The sequence below is a fragment of the Poecilia mexicana genome, unplaced genomic scaffold (assembly GCF_051168715.1).
Source record: "Poecilia mexicana isolate PSO_F unplaced genomic scaffold, ASM5116871v1 scaffold_16, whole genome shotgun sequence".
NCBI lineage: Eukaryota > Metazoa > Chordata > Actinopteri > Cyprinodontiformes > Poeciliidae > Poecilia > Poecilia mexicana.
The window spans coordinates 24,970,263-24,989,932 of NW_028263385.1; the positions used below are offsets into that span (position 1 = coordinate 24,970,263).

At 40.0% G+C, this 19,670-nt stretch overlaps 4 protein-coding genes across 6 annotated transcripts; 3 read left to right on the forward strand and 1 right to left on the reverse strand.

The window, feature by feature from the left end:
• The first annotated feature begins 96 nt into the window (after positions 1 to 96).
• LOC106928706 (fucolectin-4-like) lies at positions 97 to 6,337 on the forward strand. 3 transcript variants are annotated; one of them, XM_088013608.1, is made up of 6 exons: positions 97 to 332; positions 455 to 500; positions 706 to 735; positions 823 to 1,102; positions 1,497 to 1,642; positions 6,080 to 6,337. In XM_088013608.1, the coding sequence occupies exons 2-6, from the start codon at positions 467 to 469 to the stop codon at positions 6,115 to 6,117; spliced, it is 528 nt and encodes a 175-aa protein (XP_087869734.1). In that variant the 5' UTR covers positions 97 to 332; positions 455 to 466; the 3' UTR covers positions 6,118 to 6,337. The 3 variants fall into 3 exon arrangements, with proteins under 3 accessions (XP_087869734.1, XP_087869736.1, XP_087869735.1); XM_088013610.1 differs by lacking the exon at positions 6,080 to 6,337 and adding an exon at positions 1,803 to 4,025 and having other exon boundaries at positions 123 to 332; XM_088013609.1 differs by lacking the exon at positions 97 to 332 and having other exon boundaries at positions 343 to 500.
• Positions 6,338 to 6,598: 261 nt separating this feature from the next.
• On the forward strand, positions 6,599 to 10,138 carry LOC148155101 (uncharacterized). The gene is made up of 6 exons (XM_088013611.1): positions 6,599 to 6,800; positions 8,258 to 8,284; positions 8,426 to 8,713; positions 8,970 to 8,985; positions 9,256 to 9,398; positions 9,537 to 10,138. Exons 1-6 carry the CDS (start codon positions 6,761 to 6,763, stop codon positions 9,884 to 9,886), a joined length of 864 nt encoding a protein of 287 aa, XP_087869737.1. The 5' UTR covers positions 6,599 to 6,760; the 3' UTR covers positions 9,887 to 10,138.
• A 165-nt stretch (positions 10,139 to 10,303) lies between these two features.
• Positions 10,304 to 13,508, forward strand: cunh8orf76 (chromosome unknown C8orf76 homolog). The gene is made up of 8 exons (XM_015005163.2): positions 10,304 to 10,574; positions 10,792 to 10,893; positions 11,366 to 11,509; positions 11,741 to 11,791; positions 11,871 to 12,015; positions 12,111 to 12,222; positions 12,817 to 12,949; positions 13,036 to 13,508. Exons 1-8 carry the CDS (start codon positions 10,470 to 10,472, stop codon positions 13,192 to 13,194), a joined length of 951 nt encoding a protein of 316 aa, XP_014860649.2. The 5' UTR covers positions 10,304 to 10,469; the 3' UTR covers positions 13,195 to 13,508.
• A 502-nt stretch (positions 13,509 to 14,010) lies between these two features.
• Positions 14,011 to 18,995, reverse strand: LOC106928712 (uncharacterized). Its single transcript, XM_088014028.1, has 4 exons — positions 17,456 to 18,995; positions 16,991 to 17,085; positions 16,426 to 16,856; positions 14,011 to 15,759 (listed from the first exon to the last, which is right to left on the reverse strand). Exons 1-4 carry the CDS (start codon positions 18,090 to 18,092, stop codon positions 14,544 to 14,546), a joined length of 2,379 nt encoding a protein of 792 aa, XP_087870154.1. The 5' UTR covers positions 18,093 to 18,995; the 3' UTR covers positions 14,011 to 14,543.
• Positions 18,996 to 19,670: the final 675 nt, after the last annotated feature.

Below are 19,670 nucleotides of genomic sequence, written 5' to 3' on the forward strand. Positions count from 1 at the left end.
TCATCTATCAAAAAAATAACCTGAGAAAAAAATTAAATAACTAACTCACAAAAAGCTCTCTGATTAAAGAGTCTCTTTGTCAACCAACCAGGACACATTTACATCTCTTCATGACAGGAAAGCGAAGGTGAGTCATGAACAGCGGTACTGATGCAAATCAGATGCAAACATTTGGTTTTAAACGTACTTCCGAAGTAAAATATCTATATTTGGATCAGGTTGGACATGTAGACGACATTTTGTTCCAACTTAGAAACACTGACAAATAAAAGCCGAGGTGTGGCTGAGAGAGAATCATAAATCAGCTGAGAGTGATCGACGTCGTCCCAAAGGTGAGTGAGTTTAACATGACTGGATGAGACAGCTGTTATTGGTTTCATAATGGAAAAGTTATTTGTGTAAAGAACTTTTTTTCCTCATATCTTATTCAGTCATTTATGAAAAACAATTTCAGAAACCATCAAAGATGATGTGGAGACTGTTACCCATCTTACTGATTGGTGAGTTGCTCATTTCATCCATAATATTTCTATATTTTTGGAGATTAATTGTGTAAAAAAAGAAATTTTTACAACAGGACAGAGAAAAACATGTAAATATATAAATGACGTAGCTAAACAGTGAAAAAAAGAGAAGAAAGAATTTTGTCGTTATTAACTAAAAGTAGTAAATAATTAAAAATTAGATTTTTACCACTCTTTATAGGAAGGCTGTATGTAACTCAGCAGACAACAGGTGAGACCAAATAAATCACCTTAAGTTTTTTTAATAATGTCATGAAATTTTGAAAGGATGTGTCTCATCGTCTCTTTTTATTTACAGATTATTGCAACGAACCGCTGATAAATCTGACTGACAAGAACGCATCTCAGTCTCGGAACTTCTCTAATGAATACAGCCGACTTACCAACGCTGAGAGAGCCTCTGATGGGAATCGCTCCACATGTTCTCTCACCCTGATTCATTCGAGCTCCTGGTGGAGAATTGACCTGCAGGGCGTTCACAACGTTTCCTGTGTCTCTATATACAACATGAACTGCTCAAGTCTGAACGTAACGCCTGCCGAGATCTACGTAGGAAACTCTCCAAAGAACGGCAAACTGTAAGACCCTCGTGTTTCCTCGATGTGTTACATTTACATATTCAGGCTTTAACACAATATAACATGCAGGTACAGTTCAAAACAGTATTTTTACAGTATTTTTCGTCATTTCAGAAAGTGAAACTAATGAAAAAATTTAGATTCATTACACCAGTGAAATCTAAAGAGATTATGTCTTGTAATTTATGATCATTGCTTATAGATAGTAAAAATACGTGTCTCATAACATTTAAATGTCAAAAAATGAATAGCATATTTACAGACAGTTGAGTGAAAGAAAAAATCAGTTGGGAATAGGTGTTTTTTTTCTTCCCCAACACTTGAAAAAAGGTTTTCTACATTTTTCTGCTTCACTGTTGGGGTGTTTCATTGTTTCTCAAATGGTTTTACTCAGAGCCTACAACATCACAGAGTTCAACACAGGCCAGATAAACATCTTCAGGTTCCCCAAATCGGTGTTTGGGCGCTACGTGACGGTGATCAGACCAGGACAAAAAGCCATGGTTCTTTGTGACGTGAACATCACTGGCACAGCTTTGGGTACGTTAACGCTGAAATGTGGTGTCACACATTTGCTTGATAGCAACACTGCTAATTAGTAATTTTATTTGTATGTATTTCCCATCACTTCTCCAAGTGGATTATATATTTCGTCTTGACTGGATTTACATGAGGAAACTTTTTTTTTTTCTTTTTCAAGTACCTCCATTCTGTTATGACTGATTGTTGTGAAGAATCCCTGAAAATCTGTGGAGGAAATCAGGGATCGGTTCTGAATCCTGGATGGACAGATGCAGACAGAACGACCCTCTGTTTGAAAAGTTCATTTTTATTTCTGTCATTTTTTGGGTGGTTGGTTTGATTTTCCTTCTTTGAGCAAACCTTATTATGTCACGGGGCGGTTCTAGCCATGGATACATGAGGGGGCAGGCGAAAAATGTTAAGGGGGCGTCATTATGTATATTAGGGATTGATAGACTTAATATATTTTATGGTGGACTATAAAATGATAAAAGTCGAGTAGAAGTCGACTCCTCACAGTGGTGTCATACAAACGTAAGCGAATTTCACATCAACTTACAGGCTGTATTATATTCACAGCAAATACTGACCAAAAAGCCCTTTAAGTCTATTATTCCGGTAGCCTTTGCAGAAGTTTGCAGTTTCCCTTTGATAAATTATTAACATTTTTACACAATTCCAATTCAGGAACTCACCTAGTTCATTTTCTTGGAATAATTTGTTTGGACCAAATGTATGCTTTACACGCATAAAACCGAGTAACAACAAATCCAATAGCGGACAGAGCAGGCGCTGCGTTAACTATCAGGATTCAGCGCCAAAAACGCAAACATTTCCCACAAAAAGAACACAATATTCAGTTCGTAACATTTTTTTTCCTGGCTTGATTATTTTGCGATTACTACAAGTAAACACAGCGGGGTTCATTAGCTAACTTAAAAACCTGCTGGACTGATGCTCTGTCACAGAGTTGGTGTGAGGGTCGCCTCATAAACTGATCCGAAACACACCGAACTGCGCAGCGCAACATGCTAAGGTTGTTGAAGTCAAGGGAACCTAACTGACCTACTTCCAACTCCCTCGATATTTTTTTAAACTAAAACCTTTTACTAACCTGTGAAACTTTGGGGCTTGTTTTGTAGCTGTAGTCTTAGCAAAACACTGTGCTCCTTTCGCGCACATTTAAGATTTAGACAACTTGACAGATAAAGTCGCCATCGTTGGCTAGCAGGTTGGCTAGCAGGGGGCGGAATCTCGCTCGCGTTAGGCTCGTTTGAATACTGAATGCTGATTGGCTGCTTACTAGCGGCTGAGGGGTTTCAGCTGCAGCCTGACCGCAGACAGACAGACTGCAGCCTGCTCAGCACGGTGCGCAGCAGTACCTCAGATAAAGGAGATGTTCCGTTATTTGTGGCAAGTTTCATTTGAGGGGACAAGACGTTTGTTTGAGGGGCACATCCCCCTTTTGCCCCAGTGTATAGCCGGCCCCGTTATGTCATGGTAATAATAATTGTATTTGTATCAAAGGGTTCTGAGTCTGTATAGTGTCATGCTCACTGATATCATTATGAAGTATTTATAATGTGTAATGCTTTAAAGCTTGTTGTAAATGACCGCTGATGAGCATTTCTTATTAGGCTGTTTTATTGTTTTATCAGAATAAATGGAGAAGTACAGCAAATGTTAGTTTTTTTCATTCAAGTATTAAACATCACAAAATATTTTACACTGAAATAAATGTTCAATTTTTGAAATTCTGTACAACGTTACTCATTTAGAGAACTGATTTATCAGCTTTGAGTGCTTTTTTAATGGTAATTTTATATGGACATATGCCCTGTTTGGTGATTAAATAAAACATAAAAGCTATCTTCTCATTAATGTTGATTAAAGACATCCTTTTGGATCTTTTTATATTTTCTAATTGATCCTGGCATCAATGGTTATAGATTTTCTTTATCATGGTTATGAATGTTATGTTTTTTTATTTAAACTGATAGTCAGATGTCAGTTTTTGGATGTATGGATGGAAATAGTAAAAAGTTTGATGTTTTCTATTTTGAGGTCAAATGCTTTTTCTTTCTCATCAAAAATCCAAAAATATTTAACATTATTTCAGTTTGAACTCAGATTTTCACAACAGATTTGCTGAACCTTCTGACGGATAGCTAGCTAGCTGCGTTCACTCGGCTGCATGCCGACATCTACTGTGAACTCTGGTGTTTGTGTTTTGTGTTGCTCTACACCACCGTTGCAGCGGCAGGTTGGCTTCTTCTGTAACACATCAACTGTGTCGTTTTCGCCTCTGCCGGGTCCACATGGGCCCCAAGGCGACATCAAATGTATCGCTTCAGTCTCTCACACACAAGAGTTAAAATAACTTTAACTCAAGTGCCACAAATTACTGGCAAACAGTTCAGTTATTATATGCTGCTACTTTTATTATGTTTTTGTTATTATTGTTATTGCAATATGCTTAAAAACGCAATAGTGGAAAAAAAAAATCTCATTTACTCAAAAATGTCCAGAAGAGGGCGACAAAACACAACTGAACTGGAAGAAGAACATTAACTTGTCTTTCAATGCAATCAAAGAAACAAACTAAAGAACAAAACCTCCATTGCAAATGTTTTGGGCAGGATGTCGCTTTATGCTGCAGTGGTAAAAGTAAACAGAAGACCTCACAAAGGGGTGATTCATAAAGACACAGTAAAGAGGCTGAGATGGGGGTGTGAGAATGAGAAAAACTAATAAATAAATAAGGTGAGATTAGACATAAAACTCTTTGGCTGATGATCTGCTTAGTGCATCATTATTGTCACTGAGTTCAAATGTAAAAAAAAAACAAAATAATGTAACTATTAGATGTTGTTAAATGTTTCCCTTGTGAACAGAGCAAGCAATTAAGGCAAGACATGATGTTATGTTTAAGAGGATCCTGCTCAAATTTCACAGTTCAAAATAGATCAAGCCAGTTTCTAAATGTGACTGATGTGTGTCTAACTTCTGGAAAAATACTTACTCTCTCTATATAACTTTTAAGAATAACTAGTCTACACCGATGTACCAAGAATGTGCTAACACACTGAGCAGAAAATCAGCCAACACAAAGTAATCAGACTTTACTTTTATTCTTTCTTAGCGCTAAAAAAGGAGACGCTTACCCTCACAGAGTAGAAGTGAATGTGACTGTGTCTGTACAGCATCTGATCAAAACCGGGAAGATTTGTTGCTTATAATCTAAGAACATGCCCAGTGGTCATCCGATGTTTTGCGTCACCTAAGTTTCTATGTCCTTGGAGATGGGAGTCAGAAGACGGTTTGGTTTCTGTATCTGTTACAAATACAAAGGCCTTTGTGTGAAAGTATAAGAATGTAATGTTTGTGAAAGCATGTGAGTGTACTTGACCTTGATAAGCATCTCAACAACAGCAATAAAAATGATTCTTACTATTGACTGGGGACTTGGCTATCTTGTCACTGGAGGAATAGAAAAGTTGCTAGGATGTCAGAAAAAAGATTATGTTTCAGCAGATAACTCGTCTGCTGATGATGCAAAGATTAAATACTTTTTGTTTTGAGGACATTCAACCTGAAGACAATTTAAAAAACAGTGACGTTTCAAGAGAGACATCATCTGAAGATGAAAGATATAAATACTTTTGTTTTGAGGAACTTATCGACAAAGACGACGTGAAAGATGATCAAATTTTAGAGGAAATTGAAGTGGATGATAGATCGAGGTACGTTGATTTTGACATTCATGAAGATCAAAATGACCTGGAAGCCTCCCCAGCAGTCAATACGCACTTCACAGTCAAAACATCGGAGGACACTACTGCCTTGGAAAGCATCTCTGAACCTGAGAGCGAAACAGAGCTGCAATTTGAAGCTTGCTCTGAGGACACAGAAATGAACACTGAGGACACACCAGAACACTTTGATGAGTCTGTTGATGTTGCTCATAGCCAAATGGACCTGGCTGTAAAAGAAAACTGTGACAGCAAAGAAAACCTGATGAATTTTGAAAAAATCTTTGAAGGTGCATCAACGGAAGAAACCTCTTCCATTGAAGAAGTTTCAACGGAAGAAACCTCTTTAGCTGATGCAACCTTCAAGGACGAGTTCAAAATTACACAGGACATTTTGAGAACCTGGACATGGATGATTCCTCGAAGGAAGTTTATTCTGAAAGCAGAAATGCTACAAATGTGTCACATTTTGATGACGTCTCTGAGGATTCTTCTTCAGAAGAATATTCTAGCTGTCACAGCTGCTGCTGAGCGGTGACCACTCACACCTGATCATCATCACCCTGATCCCCAGCTGCTGCCATGTAAGGATGGAGCTTCCCCCTGCACGGCGTCAGATTGTTGAGAAACACCTTTAGGCCTGCTGTAGAAACTTGAGCTAACTGCCCAGTAACTAACCTGTCTGTCTCTTCCTTCTGCCTAGTTGCCTCTCCTGTCCCTGATCCTGACCCTCTCCACTGAATTAGGACCTCCTGGCTTTGACCCCCTGTCTGTCTGACCCTGAGATCTGTAACCCGTTTTGACCTGGATTTGGACCTCCTGGCTCTGACCCCCTGTCTGTCTGACCCTGAGATCAGGAACTGCCTGACCCCGATTTGGATTCCCTGGTTCTGACCCTGGCCTGTCTGACTAAGAACAAGTTTATTTCCTAATAAACACCTGTTTTTGTATTCTCTGTTCAGTCCCTGCTCCCTGCCTGATCGTGTCACTAGCAGGGTTATCATGTCTGACCTCATCCCAGACAAACACTCTCTGTGCCAGCGTTATTTAGGATCTGATACCCCAAATTAATGCAAATAAAATTCAAGGAAAAAGAGCAGTAACTTGGCAATGGGGTATTTTATATAGCACTGCATTTTCATATTATGAAGGCAAAGAAACATTCAAATCCAGGTGCCACCATGAAACTGGATTTTATCTACGTGAGCTGTCAGAGGGAAACAACCTAACAAGAGGAGTGAAGCTACATTAGCTCAAACTGACTCTTGATTTACCTGTTTGTAGAGGAGAAGGCATCAGTGAACAGCCTCTGTTCTGGACACAGTTTACTTGTCCATTGCTAAGAATAACTAATTTTAGTGAACATAGTGTCTGTCCTCCAAAAATGTCATGGATTCTGTTCTTCACCTCCATCTTTCTGATGGGTAAGCTTCTCATTTACTTTCTTCTATTTTTTTCCTTATTTTGGATTATATTAACAAAGAAGAAGAGGGTTGTTATACCACAGAACTCATGTTTAGCATACTGAATGGAGTAAGTCAAGGAGAGACATCATGCTAGTGATAGCCCACATGCAACTGGCAGCATTTATGATACTATTAGCATTTTGACTACAATTTAGCTAAGCTTACCATTGATGCTAATTTTCAGCTGGTTTCCAACCGACGGGCACACTTTGGCAGGCCCCGTTTAAATTTCTTAGAAATTTTTTAGTATAATATTATTATTTGAACTGGTTTTAATCAGCTTTACATAGGTCAAAATCATGCAGGAAGAGCCCCATTTCTCCCATGCTGCTTTCATCCATCTTCTTTACACCCTTGTCCCTTAGTGGGGTCAGGAAGGGTGCCTATCTCCAGCTAACATTTTAGGCGAGAGGCAGGGTACACCCTGGACAGGTCACCAGTCTGTCACAGGGCAACACAGAGACACACAACCATGCATACACACTCACACCTAGGGGCAATTTGGAGAGGCCAATTAACCTGACAGTCATGTTTTTGGACTGTCAGAAAGACCAGGAATCGAACCCAGAACCTTCTTGCTGCCAGGCAACAGCTCTACCAACTGGGCCACTGTGCTGCTTTCATATTTTGGTAAAAATAGTGTCTAGCCAGTGAACATCCATAGAAATCATGACATATTTGTTACCTCATGACCCGAAACTCATGAATTCTCCCTTGAGGTAAAAAGAATAACTGTAAGTCAATATGAGATTCACATTTTAAAACTCTGAAGAGCATTTGGTTTGAACTCATAAGCACATCACCTTAAGATTCTACATAGTTTTTCCACCTTACAAATTTGCAGGAAACCAGTCCAAGTCTTGAGTAGGGACATAAAGTCTGCTGTAATAATAATATTTTGCAGTTTCATGTCAGCTAGTACAGCGATAAGTAGTATTTGTTGTATGACAGTTCATGCAACATTTGTCTGTCCTGCCTAGTAGGTGGGTGAACACTAGTAGTAAATCATACGTCTCAGTTGATCAGCACAATAATATTCACATCCAACATGCATATGCTTCTCTGCCTTTTCATTCTGACTTTCAGGCTCATCCATTATCCCAGACTTCAAGTTTGTCTGCTTCCAACTTTTCAAGTTGTTGTCTGTTCCTCTATCTGAAGTGCCTCATCATGAGGGGTGATCTAACTGAAAGTAATTTTTGCCTGATGTTTTGATGTTGCAAATAATAAAACAGTTAATATTTATTGTTGATCTCTTACTTTAATACACAGTAAAAATAATGCCACACATCATACAGTGGGTTTTATTTTCAGGTTTGAAAGATGATGTTTTTAGTCAGTTAATGATTTTATTAAAGAAGCAGATGGCTCTGACTGTTTCTCTATAAAATTAACTTTTTAAAATGTATTTACAGGAAGGCTGTGTGCAAATCAAGAGTCAGGTAGGTTCATTATATTTTTGGTCTGATCCACTTATTGTGTTTGATCTTTCATGTCATAACTTTACTGTGGTCAAATAAGTCTTAAAATAATTGCCATGTGATGAGCAATACTTTGAAGTTAAATGCTTTGTAATTTGACAGTGTCTTTTTCCTGCAACACACCAAACATAAAGCTGACGGACAAGAGAGCATCGCAGTCTTCAACCTATGATGAAGGAACACCGCTCTCTGCTGACAGAGCTCTTGATGAGGATCAATCAACTTGTTCTCACACCAACCAGCAGACTAACTCCTGGTGGTCTGTAGACCTGCAGGGTGTTTACAACATTTCCTGTATCTCTATCCACAATCTCTATCTCTATCCACAAAATAAGGTGATTGATATATCAGGTGCCAAGATCTACATTGGGAACTCTCGTCAGAACAACGGCACCATATATATATATATATATATATATATATATATATATATATATATATCAGGTGTGAAGATCCTTACTTTTGTAAGGGTCATGTTATCTTAAACTGATTTATTTCACATTTTCAGGCTTTTGCGTGTGTTTTATCCAATGAAATAATTATTTTACAAACCTTCGAAATGCAAATTTGATCACTGCAGGATTTAGATTTTTTTCCCTCTTGAGATACAATATACGTGACAGAATTGTTTAGTCCATCCCTTAAGGCTCAACGAATTGTTTGTGGATAGTTTTTACATTAAACATTATTAATATAATAATTAATACACTGATGTATGAACATATCTGCAGATGAATGAAAGCAAAATGTTGCCCATGACTTTTAAAGAATTTTCTTCAATGGATAACATCTTTACATTCATGGTAAACTGCGTACACTCTGATAAATGTGAAGTTACTGCTAATTTCCTGTTTTTGTTTCATTGCTGTTGAAGAGTTTACTTTGTCATGTCAGTGGTAGGTTTAATTTTGTTTTATCTCTCTCTTATCCAGAGTCCAAAGCATCACAACTTTCCAAACCGACCATCCCAATGTCTATAAGTTTTCTTCAGTGTTGGGGCGATACGTCACTGTGATCATACCAGAAAACAAACATATGGTTCTCTGTCATGTGAAAATCACTGGTGCAGAAATGAGTATGTGATGAACTCCCACCATAAAAAGACACATAAAATAATTTGTAATGATTTTAGTTTTCAAGGAAACTTAAGTTTTTAATTTTTACGGATATTATTGCAAATATATTTTAAAGTAAGTTTGTTTTCTTTTTTAAGCTTCACCTTTTCTACTGATTGACCAAAACAAGACCTGGGAAGAAGCTCTGTACTACTGTAGAGATAACCACAGAGATCTGGCCTCCATCTTGGATGAACAGATGCAGACCTTTGCTGAGCTGGAGGCTGAGAAAGCCAACAGTCCCTTCGTATGGATCGGACTTCACTACACCTGCACTCTGGACTTGTGGTTCTGGGTTGATGACAACGTTGTAGAGTTTAAATTCTGGGGTCAGGATAGATATAAAGAAGACTGTGACATGAGTGGAGCCATAGAGACACAGAAAGACCATCACTGGTTCAGCAAGTCTGACTATGAAGAGTTTAATTTTATTTGTCAGTACCACTGAGATTTAGGACTTCTATTTTATTTCAATTGTGGTATTCCTTTGTTGTTATAAAACTTTTCATTTTCTTCATTTTTAATAATCTAAAACATTCAAATTAAAGATAAAATCAAGAAAAACAAATAAATCTATAAAACACAATTTTGACTTAGAAACACCGAGTGGACATGTTTGTCTGACATCTGGTGGCAGAGTGTTGCATAATTTTGGTGTCTATTATGAATTTAAAAATGTAAAATAAAATCTTCCATAAAACTGTGTTGTTCTTTCCTAAAAAGAAAAAAAGCAATCCAAACATTAACACACCAAAGGGTTCAAAATCGAATGTAAATAGATAAACAAACAAACAAACTGCATTTTAACAGAGCTGTTAACTCCGTCTGACCTTTATTTATACGTCCCTGTCCCCTTATTCTCGAGAATCTTTCGTCCCGGAACTATAGAGTTATCGAATTTTCCGTCGGAACAGCTCCTGACGGACCGAGTGACTGTCGTCAAACTCAAACTGGTGAAGTCGAGTTGAAATATTTGGATCCATTTTTTTTTTCGTTGGAATAGCATATTTTATGCGTCTTTTTACTTCTGGATGGAGATATTCGGCAGCACCTTTGATGACTCTGTGTTTTCAGAGGCCAGGGAGCGGGTGTGTGAGTCTCTGTCGTCTTATAACGCCAAACTGTGTGAACCAGAGGTGAGACTATCTGCCAGAGGATGATTATTGACTTTGTGCTGCTATTTTGTGTCAGAAAGCCTGTTATTAAAATGACTTGTAAGCTTGGAAAAATACGGGAAAGATAGATTGTGGTACTTCATACTTTCATAATTTTTAGTATTTTTATTTTCTAAAACATTGAAGTTTACACTTCGCAGTTAATATATCAGTCACGTCCTCCTGTTTCTCCACGCAGTGGTTTTGTGAGAGCAGCGCTCTGGATACGGACGATTCCTTGGAGAAGCAGAAAGTGTTCAAGTTCAGAGGTGACCTGGCTTTCAGACATGGGGACTATCAGGTAACTGGAGTTCTTCAATTTTCTTTCACTCACTCTTTAGTGAATTCCCCTGCAGAGTTTGCAAAACTGAACTTCAACTGGAACGTCGCAGCAAAATTTGCATGCAAAGCGACAGCATTCTGATGAGAAATGTGTAAACTCTTATGTTTGGCTCCTAATTTGAATAGAAGAACAGACAGATGGAAAGAGGAGAAATATTTCCATAATATTTCAAATAGTTGTTTATGTACAAAAATACAGGATTTATTAATGCACAGGGAAACATTCGGCATCACACAAAGATTTTAATTTTTTTTTTAATCAGGCCAAGCTGCTTTACAATCCTTTAATCACACACCTTTAACTCTTATGATTTAAATATGTGAAGTGAGGCTCTAGATGTTTTATACTTTCACTGCAGTAATACCAGCTGTTTAAGTTTAAAGCCGAATCATTGCTTGACTGTCGTTGTGTCTCATGCCACCTCGTTCAGAGAGCCCTGGATGCTTACAGCAGCTGCCTGCAGTGGATCGCAGACAACAACTTGACCATCAGGCGCGACGTCCTGGAGGGAATGGCTCGATGCTGCACCAAGCTGGGACAAAGGGAGCAGGCGCTGGAGCTAGCTGGATTACTGGTGAAGTTCTTTTCCTGCAGGTTTTTCCTAAGATTACCTGCTGTAATTATTCACAAAAAAAACAAAAAAAATCTCTGAATGATGATGTAGTTGGTTTCGATGATTTAAGTCAAGAACTGTCATAAAATACAATACATTTTGATAGATTAAGAAAAGAACATCTTTTGTAAAATAAGATCAGATGTCTCCTGTAGTAAACAGCGTTCCTCACACTGTGTCCATTTCCTGCAGAACAAAGACGCCTCCAACACCTGCCACCTGACCAGCCTCCTGCTGCTCAAAGTCCGTATCAAATAAAACCTTTTTGTTCATAATTCAGATTGGTGTGAGTGCTAACTTTAAATCTGAACACGTCCTGAAGGTCAGCATTTACCAGCACTTTGGCTGTGTGGGGCCTCAGATGTCCTGCCTGCAGCAGCTGTGCAGCCTGCTGCCCTTTAACCCCTGGCACTGGTTCAGCCTGGGTCAGACGTGTTTACAGTTGCTGGACTGCAACTCAGACATGGGTACAGCAACCTTCTGTAGATAAAAATATTTTAATCTACATATATTTAGCTCAATATATATACATATATATAGACTATGTGCTTCTGTGTACCAGAACGTTCATCAGAGGCTGTGAAAGGAGAGTCTGAGGCGGACCAGAAGGGGGCAGCAGAGCTCACTGAGGACCGGGTCTGGCTGAGAGCTTGCATGTGTTTCATCAGAACACGGTAACGCTTTCTGATGAAGCTGCTGCTTTAACACAGGCTATATCACACCCAGCTAACGGGACATTAACCTAGGGCTGGACGACATGGCTGAAAAACATATCACAATATAAGCATTTCATATCAGTCGATATTGATAATCATTGATTAGTTTTGTATGTTTTCATTCCACGGCAGTTGTGAGGCACGGTGGGGAAACCTTAAAATGCTGCTGCCAAGTTACCCAACAGGTTGTTGCTAGGTAACCAGAGTGAGTTAGTTAGTTAGTTAGTTGATGCCACCAATCTTGCTTAGCTGGCAAAGCCAGCCTACATCCCCCAGAATGCTGTGCGGTTCTGGATTGGAATTCAGCAAAATGATTGAATATTCTATCAGTATTATCTATTGATATTGATCACGTGTCTATCATGATGTATATTGTTATTGATTTATTGTCCAGCCCTACATTAAACATAAATACAACCTGAAAACAGTCATTTATTATGTAGCAGTTAAACATTTCTCCACACAGCAGCAGGCGACATGAAATGACAGGTTTCCTTGGTTTTAGTGTTTATGTGTAAATCATACACCTATTTCATGTGTTTTTTTTAAAAGGCTCCTGTTGAGAATCCTGCGCCAGCAGCAGTCCTCCTTTGTGTTGCAGCGCAGTGAAAAGACTCTCCGGATCACAGAAGAGGCGCTACAGCGACTAAATCCTAAAGAAGCGACGCTGCAGGCTCTCACCGAGGTGAGCGGGACGAGTTTTCACTTCATTCCCAGAGAGTCTAGACTCTGCTTCTACTAGAACCTTCTGCTGCTGCTTTGATGATCCAGGTGATGTCAGAGGACCTGATCCCAGAGAAGATGAGGGAGGACTACCAGGACGGGGAGAGCCTGACCTCGGTGTGCTTGCAGAGCTTCAGGGAGCGTTGGTGGAGCAGCGTTTTACTGGCCGCAGCGTCACAGACTGATGGACCTCAGGCTGAACCTTAATGCTGCTGGAATCCATGTTTGCAGCCAAACTGGCAGAGGATTTCAGATCACGCTGAAGATGCTTCAAACAAATATTTGTTGCAGATATAGCAGTGTTGCAGTATATTTAAGTTCTTTTGTTTTTGTTTTTTTGGGACGACCAAAGAATAAGTAATGTGTTGCCAGTAAGTGTAGCTATAAGTATTACATGTATAACATGTTGTGCTCTGTGTAAACAGGTTTGTTTATATTTTAATATCCGTCTTTTTATTTCTTCTTTTCTTCAAAATGGTTATATGTTCTACAAATTAATAAATGTTTATTTTTACAACATATTTTGTCTAAAATACTACATTTAAGTTCTTCAGACTTTTAGAAAATGTTATCAAAAATGGTCCAAAGAAAACAGGATTCAGATATTTTGAGAAAAGTTGACATTTCTCTGTGAGGTGCCTTCAGATGGCATTTGTAAATTAACTGAATTGGATTGGATTGAATCAAGTTTGTCCTCACAAACACTAAATGAGATGAGAAACTCCAGCCTGGGAGGTTATTTAATATTTAATATTGAAGAGGAAAACTCGACACAAAAGAATCATTTTAGTAGGAAAACCAAGTCATGTTTATAACAGACCAGAAAGGCCATTCAAAGTTGTGGGAACTGACATGCCGTGTCATGTTGAGTTACTTTTGAAAGACGGAATCAGATAATCTGTCAATTTTAAAAGATAAAAGCTGAACCAGAAAAGCAGTGCTTTGCAAATCGATTCATTTCCACTGACGGTTTCCCAGCTTTTCTTGCTTCAAAGCCAAAAGCTTATTCCCTTTGGGATTTTATGTGACAGACAAAGTAAAATGGAAAACTAACAAGTGGAAACTAAATCATTTTTCCTCCCCTAATTAAAAATCTGTTTAGTCTGGCAAACATTTGTACTGCTTCCCTTCAGTCAGTACAGTGAATGTCTGGAGATGGACTTTTTTTTTTTGTCAATTGTTTTGTGAAAAAATAATCTTCCTATGAGCTCTAACCAGCTTCCTTGTTGCTGTCACAGAAAGCCTGATTCTGCCACTACCGTGTTTCACCATGTGAATGGAGAATAACGTGGTGGAAAACTAACGCTATGCGTTATGTGGCGTCCAAAGACCTTTGGTTGCAATGGACTCCATCCAGTGGTATCAAAGTAAAGGGGCAAAGAAGAAATGGAGCATTTTCTTTTTTTTTTTTCCTTACGTTTTTTATTGCATTTTGTAAATTACATACAATTTCTCTTTGATTTCAGATTTCTGCATTGCTTTGTTTTTGGTCTGCTTCTTGTCCGCTGATTGAATCTCTCAGTCCAGTGGAGCTCTGTTACTGCATGGGCTTTTCATTAAAACTGTGGATGTATTGATACAAGGTGAAGTCCTGCTCCTCTGTATCCTGCTGGGCTTCTCTCCGTCAGGCTCAGGCTCCTTCGCAGCGACGTGCTGCTGCTGCTCTGCAGGGTTCTCCAGCCTGCCTGCCCCGTCTCATGTGCACCGCTGAAGGAGTTGTAGCGAGCCATCGCTCCGGGTCGCGCAGCCTTCTGTGGGCTCCAGTGCAGTCTGACGTGATGCGGTTGCACCGTGGCCCGTAAGCCTGACAGGAACCGCTTGGACTCCGCCTGCTGCTTGGGACCGAGAGCGGTTCCTGTTCCTGTTGGTGCTGGTCTAAAGCAGGAGGTCACTGTGTGAGAGGACGAGTTCAGACGGCCCTGATGTCGTTCCATGAACCCTTCCTGCTTGCTGGTTCCTCTGAAGGCGTTGGGTTGGAGGTTGGGCATGTACTCCCTGGAGCTCCTGAAAGAGACCTGACGGCTGACGTTCGGTCGTGTTTTCTGTGACGACGGAGGTGAGAGGAGTTGAGGTTGATCACACTGAAGTTCCACCTTAGCGTGAGCAATTCGTGAAGAATCCGGTTGGTCTCTTTGTGCTTGGATGTCTGGTGTGAACCCTGCCGACGTGTTTCTGTTCCTTTGCTGAGCGAAAACTCCTTCACTGCTCCCATCTGGGAGAGCGAGGCTGTTTTGCTTCCTTAAGCCTGACTGACGGTGAACATTTTGCCGCCCGTGTGTTAGGGGCAGATCGTTCAGATTGAGCGGCTCTTGGACCTCGGCATTCTTCTTCAAGGTGGTGCTGAGAAGCTGAACATCTGAGAAGGTCTGATCGGGAAGATGAGGGTGACCGTGAATCTGGTTCTGATTCTGCAGCTCCGTCTTGGATCCTGTCCCACTTTCTGCTGCTGTTTGAACCGAAGGCCACAGAGGCAGATGTGGACGTATTTTCTCTCTGGGCTGCTTATCGCCTTGAGGAGGCTGTAGACTAATCTCTCCATGTGAACATGCTGCTGTCAAAGTCTTGTGGGATTTCCAGTTACAGCCATTTGGATGCTCATGAGATCGGGAGTAAAGGCAAAGACACTGTGGCAGAGAGATGAAAGTGACAAATCCAGGGACCGGCTTGGAGCTGGAGTGAAGCCTGAGGAACTCCTGATGGAAATGTGAGACCGAGGCACCTTTGATGAGAACCAGAAGACTCTGATGGACCATACTGGACAGCCATGTGAAACTGAGGGAGACACCAAAAACAGGAATACATCATAGGAAAGAGCTATACAATAATGGAAGCATTAATAGAGAAACAGAAAACGTTTTCTGGAAGCGGCATACTGCAAAGACACCAAATATTACCAAGTATTTTTGCCTAGTTTCTAATGTAAATATCTTATAGGGGCAGTATTTTGTCTTTTCTGGACACATAATGCTATTTTATAGCACAATCAGGTAAATCAAGGGCTGATCTGTGAAGCGGAAGCTCGGAAACTTGGAAAGTGCAGGTCTGAGGAGGAGCTTGGTGCACCCAGGTGTTTTGCACAGCTGAATGGTTCCCACAGAAGATTCAAGGATTCCTCAGAGGTGCAAGAAAGAGTCAAGGCAACACTCTAGGTTTGTTTTTGATGAGGAATGACATTATAACATGATGTAAGTAAAGCTCACTTATAAGAAAATTTTTTTCCCATGTTACAAGGGAAAAATCTGCCAGATTAGCTCCTACATCATGCTAAAAAGTTACTTGTTAAGTTAGTTTTTGTCTTACTTAAAGTGTCCTAAAATATTTGCACTAGAAACTGGACCACAAATACTTGGCGAAACTGGGTGTGTTTTTGCAGTGTGTGTGTGTGTGTGTGTGTGTGGGGGTGTGCGTGTGTGTGTGTGTGTGTGTGTGTAGATGTACCTGTATGTACCAGTCAGCACCTCATCCCAGTCAGCGATGATAAAACTCTCCGCTATCTGACCTGTCAGCTTCCTGCCCGTCTTTGCGCTGTAGGTCTGACCTGGGACGCTTCGCACCGACACCTTCTGTACACACCAACACACGCTAACTATCACAAACATGCAGCAGCAAATTTTCTTCTCACTGTCTGAAGCCAAATAAGTCCAGCTTTTTTCTTTCTTTTTTTTTTTTTTTTTTGTTTTTCCTGTTTTGAAAATACTTACCGGGAAGTTTCTGCTGATGAGTTTGAGTTCCTGCCACATGCTGACAAACCCCTCCAGGTTAACGTGGTCCAGCAGGAGGTGAACAGACACGTTTCTCTTCCTGCTCGCCTCGAGAAGATCACACAGCAGCTCCGGGTCACTGAAGGCGTCCATCACTACAGCCAAGGCCTGAATACACACACACACACACACACACACACACACACACATACACGCACCCACACCGTCACCTGCATGCCTGCCAACTGTGTGGTACTACAGCAACATGGATTCATGTCACACAAACACACCTCCTATCGTACCAGTTTAGCCTTTCTGAGGAACTGTCTGACCAGATCTTTCATGGCAGCTGCAGTCCTATCAGACTGGAGAAACACCTCGGGGCTGGGATCTAGGGCTGAAATGATTAATCAGATTAATCGTGATGAATCGATTACTGAAATAATCGTCAGCTTATTTAGTTATCAATTAATCGCCAACTGGAGAATACAGACTCAAAAGATGCCATTTGCTGAAAAAAAACACAACTACATATTCAGAGCTGTAATTAAGCCAAAACTCTATAACATACATTTATATTTTGCATTTAAAATGACAAAAGCTTTTGTTTGCATAGTCTAAGCTTCACCAGATTTAAATTCACTTTGTTGCTGCATTAATGTTTATTTTCTTATTTTAAAAAAAGGAAGTGAAATATTTACTTATATTTTCATATTTTAATGTATTTTGAATATTGTATATAAAAGGCTTAAGTGCTTAAATAAAAAATCTGTACAATGTGCTAATTTTTTCTATACGATTAATCGTCAGAATAATCGATAACTTTGCAGCCCTACTGGGATCGTCCGACACAACAGCCAATAATTTCCCATCTGTGGAGTCAGAAATTGGAGCCTGAAGACTGCAGTAAAGTAATTTAATACCTTTATCGATCTTCTGGTCCAAACACTCCACTGTGGAGTCGCTGCTCGTGTCGGGCTCACAATGGGCAAACAGGTTGACAAACTCTTTATCCATGTTGTCTATTTCATCTGCATCATCTGTTAACACAAGACAGTAAAAAACTGAAATTACAAAAAAAAAAGAAAAAGAGGAAAACATCCAACCTGTGTTTGCATCTCTCCCGTTTTGTAGGACGTAAAGCTTCTCCAGCTCTGACAGGAAGTCCACCTCCCCCTCTGCCTGCAGCACTTGGCGGTATCCCTCCAGGCCCCGGGACAGCAGGCAGTCGGCCGCTAGCCGCGCGCTCTCGTTGTGGCTCAGGTCCGGTGTGGTTCCGCTGGCCGTACAGGGGCAATAATTAGAGGACGAGGGGATGCGAAGGCCCTGAACCCGCCGCCTCACCTTCCCCACAGGCTGGAACCTTCTGTATGACAAAACTGAGATGTTGTTGGATCCATCCATGGTGGAGGAACTTTGATGAAGGTTTTTCTGGCTGGAGGAACGGTTCTGATTCGAAAAGCTTCAGTCTGGATCAGCATAATAAGAGAAGAACTGCATCCGCGGTTCTGCTGCAGCTGTGTGGGAGAACTACTGGTGTGGAAAGACAGGTAGACCCGCCTCTGCTGAGAGCCAGGTGATTTCCTCAACATGATGAGATGTGACAGGTGAGTTTATCACACACAGCACTTTGCAGAACTATTCACCATCCTCAACTTTTATCTCCGTTTTTGGTATTTTATGTGTTAGATTACTAGTAATCGTTGCCATCATTACTATGTGACAGTAAACATAGTAATGATTAGTATCGTTACTACGGTAGTAATTATATATATATTAGTAAATCAACGCTCAAAGATTCTCAATTAGATTTAGCCCTGGACTTTAACTACACCATTTTGACACAAGTTGTTTTTCTTCTTAGCTGTTCCATTTAGTTCTGTTCTGTATGTTTAGGGTTAATATTATGCTGGAAAGTGAAACTCCCATCAACTCTGATCAGCTTTCCTGTCCCTGCAACAGGAAAAAAAAAAAAAAAAAACTCCCCACAGCATGATACTTCCAACACCATGTTTCACAGTGGAGACAGAAAACACACATGACATTTTGGATTTAGGTTTAAAAATTAGATATTGGTCTAATCTGGCCACAGTATTTGTGTCCAGTACAGCCTGTGGCAAACTTTAAACTGGACTAAAGGTTTTCTGGAGATTTTTCTTTTTGCCTCCCTAATCTGCAGATTTGCAGCTGCGCCAGACTCTTTTAAACTTTGGGTAAAATACTGGACATTTTTTTTTTTACGTGAGATGGTTAAAGCTTGGGAAATTGCTTCATAAATCAACTCTGCTTTCAAATTGACTTTCTTCTGGCCTGGTGTTCCTTGGACTTTGTGATGCGATTCGTTTTCTAAGAAAACATCTGTAGTCTTCAAAAAACAGCCACAGAATGTCATAGGCATATGCTGCTTTGTGTTGCTCAATCACATTAATAATGAAATAAATTAGTTTGTGGCTGAATCCTGACAAATTGTGTTGTTCAGGAAGTATGCGTGCTCTTTCAAGGTTCTTAAACAGTTAAGGATCCTATCATACATGTGAAGTTAAAAAAAAATAGAGAGGAATGTATGTCTGTGTGTAATTAAATGAAAGAAACACAGCACTGCCTGTTTTATTACAGGCAGTAGGAAAACATTCATGATGTGGTTAATAGTTCAGCACAGCAGACGTAGAGTTTTGTTCCCAGGCCTGAGGCAGCTTGATGGGCGCAGGAACGAATGAGTGACTGGAATGAAGATGGCTGTCACTTCACCTCCTGTCAAAGAACAGCTGATTGGCTTTTGGTTCAATGGTAGACACACCTAGACAGGGATTAGGAGCAGAGACACAAACACACAGCCAAGGCTGTTTCTCACACTGATGATGATACATTTAAGCAGATCTCCAGCTGACATGCATCTGTTTTCGACTGTCTTCAATGCAGTGATTTTTTTTTTTTTTTTTTTTACCTTTTTGGAGGTTTTTCTGCTTTGGTATTGCTTTGCAT

Coding starts and splice junctions, on each gene's coding strand:
- LOC106928712 (XM_088014028.1), bottom strand. CDS start 18,092: ATGGATGGATCCAACAACATCTCAGTTTTGTCATACAGAAGGTTCCAG. Junction 16,857..16,990: donor TCCTCAGAAAGGCTAAACTG/GTACGATAGGAG, acceptor GTGTGTATTCAG/GCCTTGGCTGTAGTGATGGA. Junction 15,760..16,425: donor GTGCTGACTGGTACATACAG/GTACATCTACAC, acceptor TGTCTCCCTCAG/TTTCACATGGCTGTCCAGTA.
- LOC106928706 (XM_088013608.1), top strand. CDS start 467: ATGATGTGGAGACTGTTACCCATCTTACTGATTG. Junction 1,103..1,496: donor TCTCCAAAGAACGGCAAACT/GTAAGACCCTCG, acceptor GGTTTTACTCAG/AGCCTACAACATCACAGAGT. Junction 1,643..6,079: donor CATCACTGGCACAGCTTTGG/GTACGTTAACGC, acceptor CCTTCTGCCTAG/TTGCCTCTCCTGTCCCTGAT.
- cunh8orf76 (XM_015005163.2), top strand. CDS start 10,470: ATGGAGATATTCGGCAGCACCTTTGATGACTCTGTGTTTTCAGAGGCC. Junction 10,575..10,791: donor CCAAACTGTGTGAACCAGAG/GTGAGACTATCT, acceptor TTCTCCACGCAG/TGGTTTTGTGAGAGCAGCGC. Junction 11,792..11,870: donor CCAGCCTCCTGCTGCTCAAA/GTCCGTATCAAA, acceptor CACGTCCTGAAG/GTCAGCATTTACCAGCACTT.
- LOC148155101 (XM_088013611.1), top strand. CDS start 6,761: ATGTCATGGATTCTGTTCTTCACCTCCATCTTTCTGATGG. Junction 6,801..8,257: donor CACCTCCATCTTTCTGATGG/GTAAGCTTCTCA, acceptor ATGTATTTACAG/GAAGGCTGTGTGCAAATCAA. Junction 8,285..8,425: donor GTGTGCAAATCAAGAGTCAG/GTAGGTTCATTA, acceptor GTAATTTGACAG/TGTCTTTTTCCTGCAACACA.